Consider the following 10,198-nt stretch of genomic DNA (forward strand, 5'->3'; position numbering starts at 1 on the left):
GAAAGATTTGTAGGAATAAAAAGTAAAAAAATATTTAATTTCTCTTGTTAAAATTTTGTTCCTTTAAATTGACCCGTTATTTCTGGACATGTTTTCACACTATACGTAGTCTAACAAACTATTTACATTGGCCCACCCCTTGACCCCATAAGGGAACGCTATCTCTTTAACCTATGCCACTTTAGAAGATGACTATTTTTATACAGTATTTTTTTTATAAATGTTAAATAGATCTTTGTATTTAAGCCTTATATTTTTTAAAGGTTTAAAGTAGGGTGCCGATATTTTTGCCCATTGTTCCAACTTTTCTACTTTAAAGCCTACTTTTTATTTCATAGTATATCACATCATTGGCTTTAAGAGTGAGATCGCTTAGATAAGGAGAAATTAATTAATAAGTTGGTTTAATAGTAGCAAGACCACTAAAATAAGGAGTAACTTGACGAAAATTAGTCCATAGTGGAAAAATGATTTTCACTGTGGCAGGAAAAAGAAAGAATCAATAGGCATACTTTTGCGTAATCGATGACTAGATTTCATAAATTTTGATGCGTGGGATGAAACTTCAAGTTCTTACAACAAAAGCTAAAGCGAAGTAGTGCTAAAATAATAAATAAATAGTACATGAAATGCTTGAACTCCCATAAGTACCACTAACTTGTGTAAAATCATAGTTTCAATCCCTTGTATATTCCAATTACACGAAACGAAATGAAATGACCATCATAAAATGACAAACATAATTTCAATAGTATTATCCAAAAGGTATAAAACTAGTTTAAATTTATTTAAATCACAAAGCTATTTTAAATGACAGCTCATCCAAAAGTATCCCGCTACCACCTTCTAGGGATCTTTCTTTGTATAATTTATTCTAACACGTTTATTTTATTTTTTAACAAAAATGATTTTAAGATACATGAGTAATAAACAATTTGTTGCATAGAATGAACCAATTTTTACCATCAGTCATTCCGAATATGGATAAAAACAAACAAACAGACATGTCAGATATGATTACAACCCTGACCTTATATTAATTGGGTTTTCAAGAGACCAATAAATACCTTCACTTTCTTCAGAGGTATCATTAGAATCTGAAAAGAAAAAAAAAATGATGAATATAAGCAAGTGTTAAAGAGCTATGGTGTTTGCATATTGGTAATTGTTGCAAAATGTAATGCATCCATTTGCATATTCAGAAAGACAAGGCGAAATAAGATGTTGTAATAATATTATTGGATAATTGTGAATGAATATCGACTTATAGAGTATGAGAAGAGGAGACATGCAATCTTTAAACTAAGAAGTAAGAAGTCATTCACAGTCATCCCCAACCCTTGATGTTGAATGAGTGTGAGTGTGTGTTGTCTCCCTATCAAACAAAAGTAAGGGGACATAACTCATGTTCAAGTGGTGAAAGAAGTTATAAAAATTAAAAAGGGAGAGATACATGAAGGATGTTTTCCTCATGGGTGGACCCTACAGCCTCCCCCACTCATGACTCATGTTTTCTTCAACATGCACATTACATATTATATAAAGAAATCGGGTCATCCATAACATAAAACTCCAAATCTTGGCCTATCTTCCCCTTGCCTACTTGACTTGATAGGAAATAAAGCAAACCCTTTATTCATCACACAATATTAAAAAATATCCTCTTTAAAGCAGGAACACGAGTGTTCAGGTTTGGTCATTATTAATGTTGTTTACCCTAAGTTCCAACCTATAAATCCCAATTCAATTTCTAGATGAATTATTATCTAGTATTTTTGTATTTATCTATGCACTTTTATGTTATTTAAAAAAAATATATAAGTCTTTTTCTCATAATGAGGAAGAAGAAAAGCGGGCCTACTTTGGTATTTTATAATGATGATGAAGGGAATGATAGTCAGGGAGCCAAACGTCTGATTTTCCATACACTTGTGCCATCCACTTCTTCAGGAAAATAACATAACCTGAAACCAAAACAAAAAAATACATGAATGAATATGGCTATGAGTGTAAACTTTGATTATTATTATTATTTTTATTTTTTTTTCTGTTTACTTTGACCATTTTACCCCTTATACCAAGCCATATAACAGCTACTTTTCTTTGTCTTTATATTGATTAAGTTCAGAAAGGAATTTAAATCTATAGCTGAATGGTTTCTAATTATATTAACTTAAGAGGTTGATGCTTCCGTCATATCCAGAATTAAATAATACAAAACTTATTAATAAGAATTACAGATGTAGTTTATTCTATTCTTTTACGTTTATTTATTTTTTAATTACTTTCACAAGTTAACTAAGTATAGATGATTAGAAATGAATATTGACAATAAAGTGAATATCAGATTTAATATTATACTTGGTTTAAAGGTCTCAATGAGTATTACCTATCATGCAGCCTGGATGTCTGTCCTTGCCAAAACTCAAAAAACTCAGGTTTAAGCCTGTACCCACCCCAATATTTTGGTTTTGGGATTAAAGCTCTGAGAAAAATAAAAACAAAAACAAAATTTAAATGAGTCTTACTCTTACGACACTTGAAATTCAGATATATAAATCACTAACCCATCAGAGAACTTTGCTTCCAAATCTTTATACTCTTGATGGAGAAAATCGCGTCCTGGAATTACAGTGCTCTGAGAAAAAAAAAAAAAAAAAAAAGACTGTAAATGAGTGAGTGTGTAACAAGTAAAAAGTGAAACAGAAAATAAGAAAATAAAAAACCTGTTTGCTGGCTATTGCACCAATCTGACTTCCTCTAGGCCGACTATGGAAGTAATGTTCAGATTCTTCTTCAGAAACCTTCTGCACAGAACCTTCTATTCGCACCTGAAAAACAAAGAATTCCATCATTTTCTTGTAAATATTTTTTAACCATCATTTATCCAGAAGAAAAAAAATAAAAGAAACAGGCTTTAAATTGGTTGGTTGACCTGGCGATTCAATCCATCCCAATAGAATAGAAGTGATGCATTAGCATTCTCAGATAAATCCTTGGCTTTTCGGCTTCCATAATTCGTGTACCTAAATAATAAACATTACAGTGGACACGATTAATCTATTAAAAAAAAAAAGTGTACATTGGTGTAATAATATTATTAATGCTTGTATTACAACAGAATAATGCCACTAACCATACAAAACCGTCTTTATCAAATCCTTTCAGCAACACCATTCGTGATGAACTGCATCCATCACAAAACCAATGTCAGTTTACATTAACATTTAAATTCTTGTTGTGTTTATTGAAGGGCATTTAGGGTATTTGACAAATAGTCAGCATCTCAATTTCATTAGAAGTAGATACTTACGGTTTGCCATCTTTGCCAGCAGTGCACAATGCCATTGCATTAGGTTCCTTCAAACCAGCTGCCATTACATCATCAAACCACTTCTGGAACTGTGGATATTAATTAATAATATTAAAATTAGTTTTCCACTATTTTATAAGTCTGTTTATTCTGTGAAAACATTGCTACAACATGAATGACTTTTAGTGTACACTTCAATAACATAATTTAAAAGATAATAGAATTTAATTATGCAGTGGTTGTACCTGAAGAAAAGGGTCGGGGTCCACCTCCTCTTCTCTGAATTCAGGAGAAATATAATTCTCTCTCATTGATGATATGTCAACTTGTGGCGCCTTTCCAATTCTAACACACATACAACTTCCAGGATATGATGGAAGATGAAGGTTAAATTTGTCAACAATGGAAGGTGGAACAAACCTCCCACCTAAGAAATGATGGGAACCACAAAACTTCTTCGCACACAGCTTAGGGGCAGTTAAAGAAACCTGAAATATATTATAATTTTCAGTTTTAAAAATGTTTAACTTTTTGTATTCACTAAAAAAATGCATGTTGTATATGAATGAGAACATACCAACATGTCAGGTTTGATTCCATCACCATTTGTATCCCCTTCTTCCACATGCCATCCAGATGGGATGTCTATAGAGGCAATCACAGATGGTTTTTTATTTATTTCATTGTAATTTTGTAGATTCACCAACCGTTGAATCAGATCATCAAATGGTGCCCTTGGTGTGCCTGAAAAAAGATGATAGAAATATACAGAAAACAGGTTAAATGCAAAATATAGCAATGTAATTTCATTTATTTGTGTATTATAACATGCTGCATCTTGTTTCATTTCTTATTATTACAGCATTGTTCTTTGAAAAGCCAAGAATGAAGTGAAGATTGGGGTACAAGAAGATGATTTACCATGGAATGAAAAGCCAAACATGGCATCGACTAGAATGTTGAAGTCCTCTGATAAGTTCATAGGAAGATCATCCACTGATAGGAAAGGAATACCCAATGATTCTAGCTGAAAAGATACCAGATAACCATTTAGACAAAATAGATGAATACACCTTTCTAGAAAGTTCAAGTTCCAACTCTACCTGAGTCACCAGACCTGTATAAAGAAGCTTTGCAGTTCGTTTTGGATAACAAACAAACGGTTTATATCCAAAGTGATACAAATGGCGAGCAACTACAAGACCATCCCCACCATTGTTCCCTGGGCCACATATTGTCAATACACGATTGTAATCCTTCAAATTGTATACCTGTCAGAAAGATAATCAATAAGATGTTCTTGATTTAACAAACTGAGCCAAAGGCTCTTATGTGATAACACCATAACTCACCTCGGCAATTGCTGTAGCAACGCTCAAACCAGCCAATTCCTGCAAATATGATATATCAACAAAAACATAACAGAAATAGTTCTCACTGGTAACCCATATTTAGTAGGGCCGCCCTCTAACAGTCTCTTTGCAATTGCAGAGAAGAGAGTGGACACAAAGAGCCATTGTGACGAGGGCTTGCCCTTATTTGGTTAACCATATTGTGTAGTAACATAACGAAATTTTGAATCTCGGATAGTAAATTCACTCTGAAACCACTAACCATGAGCTGGTCGACGCTAAATCCAAGAGGACCCATAAGAATCTCATCAACTTCAGCAGCTTCTCGTTGATTCAAATAAGAAATTGAATCGGGATTTTGAACTACTTTAATGTTGTTAGCCATCAATTCTCCTCTATTCACTCTAGAAGAGCAATAACCCCGCAACTTGTACCTCAAAATCGAACCAAAAAAACCCTAAATCACTAAACCGATGTCATACAAATTACAGAAATTACCAATACGATGAAACGGCGTCAATACAGATTAATATAAAGTGCAAGGGATAGAAAGGGTTTTGTCTACCTGAGGAGATCGATGAAGAAGGGGAGAAGATGTGGATCGAGTAGAAGTGGAAGTGGAAGTTGAATGGAGTGCGAGTAAACGGGTGGTGAAAGAAGAAGAGTACGTCAATATCATGGTCTTGGTTTTGCCTAACAATGGCAGCATTTTTTAGCGGTGGAAAGTTCTTCCAGCTTCTTGCATAGAGAGATATGGCGTGGGCTCTTTCTTTGTTCATGAATTTTCGTACGTTTGTCATGATTTTGATGTTCGTGCACAATTTAGTAAAACTTGTCATTTAAGTTGGGCTTTGATACATTTCACTATTTCAACCAGACAGGATACTCATCATATTATTTGTGGTAGTGTTAATGTTACCGTAACATTCTAAAATCTAAGATTAGGTTTTTAAATTTACAGAGTAAATAGATGAAAGATGATTTATTGTGAAAGACGATTTATTCATAACCAAGCAGGACCATAACGGGATATGAGTAAACTTTAAAGTTATTTAAAGTTTTAAACAAAAGAGTCAGGTGGGTTAGGCGAGTCAATGAGTAAAACGCCCTAAAACAGCACTGTGGCTACAAAAGCGGGCTAAAACATGACTTTGCCTTTCTCCAGACTTTTTTTTTTTTCTCATATCTGATTATGATTTGCTGATCATAATACTGCTTCCATGAGAATACTATGTGATATTAACGAATTAGCCTTGCATTAGCCTTAAAAATAAAATGAAGTATAGGGAAGTAAACTAACCAGAAAGATGTATCCCAGATTGCTGTATAATAAAACTTTGATACTCCAAACTTATTTCAAACTATCTATTGCAGAAAGATTTTTTACAGGGGGAGATTACAAGAGAGAAAGATAAAATGGCTCCAAGCCTGTCTAAAACATAAGAAAGAGGCTTCTTAAATAGATCAGAAGGCCTCAAAAACAAACAAAACCTAAATTATTACATTTAGCATTGGCAGACAGCTTTAATAAAAGTAGAAATGACTCTTTGTTTGATTCTTCTGGCTTTAATAATATCTGACAAATATTACAGTCTTAATAATTCCTGAAGAATATCATCCTCTTTTATTTTGGTCCATCCACCTGTCACCTTGAGTCTATTGTGGTGATGTCCTTTTGGTTTTGGAAAGATTCTTTCTTTGAGTGATTGACTCCTCAATCATGTCAATCATGCAATCAATGGGGAGGTCTCCTTCTGGAATTTCTTCATCATCTGGCTGGGATTCCCTCGCCAAACATTGTGACTGGCTTTGGTTATCAACGGACATATTATCTGAAATATCTTCACTTGAATCTTCATCTTTTACATTTTCCTGTTTTGTAAACCGTTTAAGGTTTTCTTTCAATTCAGAACAGTATAACCTAAATGACTTAATCATTTCTTCTTTAGTTAGATTAACTTTTTGAGGAGTTGAGGAGGCTTTTTCTGTTGAGGAGGCTATTTCCGAGAAATTTTTCTGGTCTTGGTATTTCTTAATTTGCTGATTGATATGGTCAATTGTTCCCTGGGCATTAAGAATTTTTGTTTCTGGATCCCTGTGAAGCATTTTAGGCCAGAATTTGGTAAAGTATGACCTTTGTAGAGAAGGAAATTTAGAGGGAGTATAATTCACATGTGGGGACCATTTCCAAATCCAAGGAATAGAAAATTCCATGAAAAAATGCATAGAAGATATTGCCTCTAATCCTTCTGATTTCAAAGGAATGGCTTGGTTTCGGTATCTTGGAGAGACAGGTAACCATTCCCCATATAATTTCCTGAATGGTTCCTCAGGGAGAATATCTATACTTGGGCCATATGAAATCCACCAATTTGTGAACCAATTTGGTATATCTTTACTTTGGTTATAAACCTTTTCACATACTTTAAAGAACCAAGTATGTTTCCTTTGAGGATTCTCATATAAGAAGGCTTTATGAAAACTTTCAATATAATCCCAGTATGTAAATTTCATCGGTATCTTCGAAGGAGGGAGTATAAACTCTTTTTCCTTGAGGGTACTTAAACCCCATTCCTCAGGTGATATGATCTTTTTGATAATGACTTTGCTGAAATTGTAAACACTGGTATTACCTCCGGATGTAAAATGAGAAAATTCAACTGATCCGGTTATTTTCAAAATATTCTCATAATATAATCTTTGTTTATAAGAATATCCAGCGTATGTCGCTGTATCCAAGTATCTGGTCATTAAAAACCATGGATCATCATTGTTTTCAAAATAAAGCATTATATCTTTATGTTCTAAAATAATAATATTATCTTTATGAGATGATTCTTTGTATTCAAAATTATCGTTGATGGTTTCACCATCTGTGATCATTTGGGCGAAACTAGGAGTATTTTCCCTTTTTGATTCTAAAAATGCTTTAAACTCCTCATATAATGGGCTTCCAGGAACTGGAAGAGACTGATCATTTGCTTGTGACGAATTTCCAGTTCTATAAGAACTGTTTGAAGCCGTAGGATTTCCTCGACCTCTATAACCACCCCTGTATGAAGGATGGCCTCTTCCACGATTGGAATTCATCCTGCGAATTAGCATGTGGTTTCTGAGATTTTCTTATGAAGATATTTGATCATAATATTATATCGTTGCATGTCAATTCTTGTTATTGGTCTATCTTTTTTATTTCGTTTGATAAACGATTCTAAGACCCTGATATGTTTACAATGAAGATTATTCTTTACTTGTAATTTTGAGTCACCCATAAGAATTTTACCTGAAAATGTCAATTTAAGAGTAATATAAGTCTGTTCTCAAGATTCTTGAGCTGAATTCTTAATCCAATCAGTCTTAATTTAATTACTGTTTTTCTAAAATATGGTTCATTTGTTAAGTTGGCTAATTCAACTTCTGCCTCTTTAATTGAATTTTTTATTTCGATAATATCATGAGATAATTGTCTTAGATGGTTGAGACTCATTTAGAAATTCTCTAGTTAAAAAATCTGGAAGACTATTATCACTTCCTTTTTTATATTGAATTTCGAAATCAAAACATGCTAATGTAGCTTGCCATCTAGTAAACATTTGTTTGGAAACATCATGTTTAAAATCTTTATTAAACATAAATTTAGCTGCTTGACAATCTGTTTTTATAATGAAATGTTGATTATATAAATCATCTTGAAATTTAAGAATACATTTTACTAATGCCAAAATTTCTTTAGCGGTAGTAGAATAATTCTTTTGACTAGGAGTCCATTTTCCAGAATGAAACCTAACTAGGAATTCTTGTCTATTAGTAGGGTGAATTTGTTTCAAGATTCCTCCAAAACCTATTTCAGAGGCATCTGTTTCAACTATTTTTTCCCAATTTGGATTAGCCAAAGATAAACATGGTAGATTTTTTACTTTATTTTTTATTCTTTTGACTGCTTGGGTATGATTATCAGTCCAAGCACCAGGGTTCTTTTTCAATCTGTCATACAGAATTGCACTATCGGTTGATAAATCTTTATAAAAAGGTGATATATAATTCAGGCTACCTAAAAATCTTTGTAGCTGAGTTTTATCTTTTATCTCATCTGGGAATTTTGCAGCAAAATCTTATACTTCTTTGTATAGGAATGACTTGTCCTTTTTCAATATTATGACCTAAAAATCTTACCTTTGTTTGAAATAAAGACATTTTAGATTGTGATATTACTAGACCATTGTTTATTATTATTTTTTCAAAAGTATGCAAATGATTAAAATGATCTTGAATATTTTTCGAAAATACTAAAATATCATCTATATAAACAATAATAAAATTGCTATAAGGATTAAATATATCATTCATTATATTTTGAAATTCTGAAGGGGCATTTTTTAGGCCGAATGGCATAACATTCCATTTGTATTGTCCAAAAGGAACATTAAAGGTAGTCTTATATCTATCTTTGTTATCAATCTGAATTTGCCAATATCCTGATTTTAAGTCGAATTTTGAAAATATCAAAGAGTCATGTAAACGATCTAATAAATCCTTTTTATTAGGAATAGGATATCTAATCCATTTTAAAACCTTATTAAGTGGCTTATAATTTATAACTAGCCTCGGTACTCCTCTTTCTTGTTCTGAATGTTTGTTAACATAAAACGCAGTACATGACCATGGAGATTTAGAAGGTTGTATTAATTTTTTATCTAATAAGGAAGTTATTTCTTTTTTACATATATTTAAATATTCAAAATTCATTTGACATGGTCTTGCCTTGGTAGGAATTTGTTTTTCATTGAAATCTACCTCATAGGGAAGCATAACTATATGTTTTTTCCTTTCCCAAAAAGCATTAGGATGATCATTACAAATATTTAAGGAAAATTGGTTTGTTAGAAGTTTAATTTTTTCGTGTAATTTAGGTTGTTCTAGTTGTTCATCTATCTGAACAGTCCTAATTTCTTCTTTAAGAAAATTTATTTGATTTTTCTTTAAATTCAACTCATTTACCCAGATAGAATAAGGGTCAGAGACAAAATTTAATATAACAGGTTGATTCTTATAAGATCCTATAATTTTATTCTTATCAATAGTTAGTGGTAATATCATTTCCAAAAAAGGATTTCCTATAATCATTGTATTACTAGTCATATTTTTAATTATTGTGAAAATAATAGGTATGCAAACATTTTCTGTGCAAATTTTTGCATCTGTTAATTTATATCTAATATCCAATTTGGAACCTGATACTTCCCTTAACGTATGCGTCGATTTTTGAAAATATTTAGTAGGTATTAATCCTTCTCGTATGCAATTTAGATCTGCTCTGCTGTCTATTAGGGCAACAAAATTTCTTTGATAATTGTAAGTAATAAATAAATTAATTGTTTGTAACATGCCATTTTCTAGAGATTACTAGTTCCATAGACTGAAGAAAATTATTATCAGTATTATTGCTAGTACCAATATCTTGGTTATTTTGTAGTTTTTCTAATTTATTAATTCGTTGATTGTTTACTAATTGATCATTTTTTATCTTAGATAT

The 10,198-nt window shown here is 32.1% G+C and overlaps 1 protein-coding gene across 4 annotated transcripts; it reads right to left on the reverse strand.

Moving 5' to 3' along the window:
- Positions 1-754: 754 nt before the first annotated feature.
- Positions 755-5,461, reverse strand: LOC145131947 (pyridoxin (pyrodoxamine) 5'-phosphate oxidase). Of its 4 annotated transcripts, none has more exons than XM_079066598.1 (15): positions 5,231-5,461; positions 4,928-5,092; positions 4,666-4,704; positions 4,417-4,584; positions 4,235-4,340; positions 3,891-4,057; positions 3,559-3,801; positions 3,314-3,402; positions 3,137-3,187; positions 2,936-3,026; positions 2,727-2,831; positions 2,568-2,638; positions 2,390-2,485; positions 1,862-1,964; positions 755-1,097 (listed from the first exon to the last, which is right to left on the reverse strand). In XM_079066598.1, exons 1-14 carry the CDS (start codon positions 5,372-5,374, stop codon positions 1,898-1,900), a joined length of 1,602 nt encoding a protein of 533 aa, XP_078922724.1. In that variant the 5' UTR covers positions 5,375-5,461; the 3' UTR covers positions 755-1,097; positions 1,862-1,897. The 4 variants fall into 4 exon arrangements, with proteins under 4 accessions (XP_078922724.1, XP_078922718.1, XP_078922733.1 ...); XM_079066592.1 differs by having other exon boundaries at positions 4,928-5,122; XM_079066607.1 differs by having other exon boundaries at positions 4,928-5,099; positions 5,231-5,367.
- Positions 5,462-10,198: the final 4,737 nt, after the last annotated feature.

Source organism: Lactuca virosa, chromosome 1 (genome assembly GCF_052849685.1).
Source record: "Lactuca virosa cultivar CGN04683 chromosome 1, Lactuca_virosa_CGN04683_v6, whole genome shotgun sequence".
NCBI classification, from domain to species: Eukaryota; Viridiplantae; Streptophyta; class Magnoliopsida; order Asterales; family Asteraceae; genus Lactuca; species Lactuca virosa.

Excerpts from the sequence above, each read along its gene's own strand:
- LOC145131947 (XM_079066592.1), bottom strand. The coding sequence starts at position 5,374 with ATGCTGCCATTGTTAGGCAAAACCAAGACCATGATATTGACGTACTCT. Across the intron at positions 3,027-3,136 it reads GATAAAGACGGTTTTGTATG|GTACACGAATTATGGAAGCC; the intron begins GTTAGTGGCATT and ends TTTATTATTTAG. Across the intron at positions 2,639-2,726 it reads GTGCAATAGCCAGCAAACAG|AGCACTGTAATTCCAGGACG; the intron begins GTTTTTTATTTT and ends TTTTTTTCTCAG.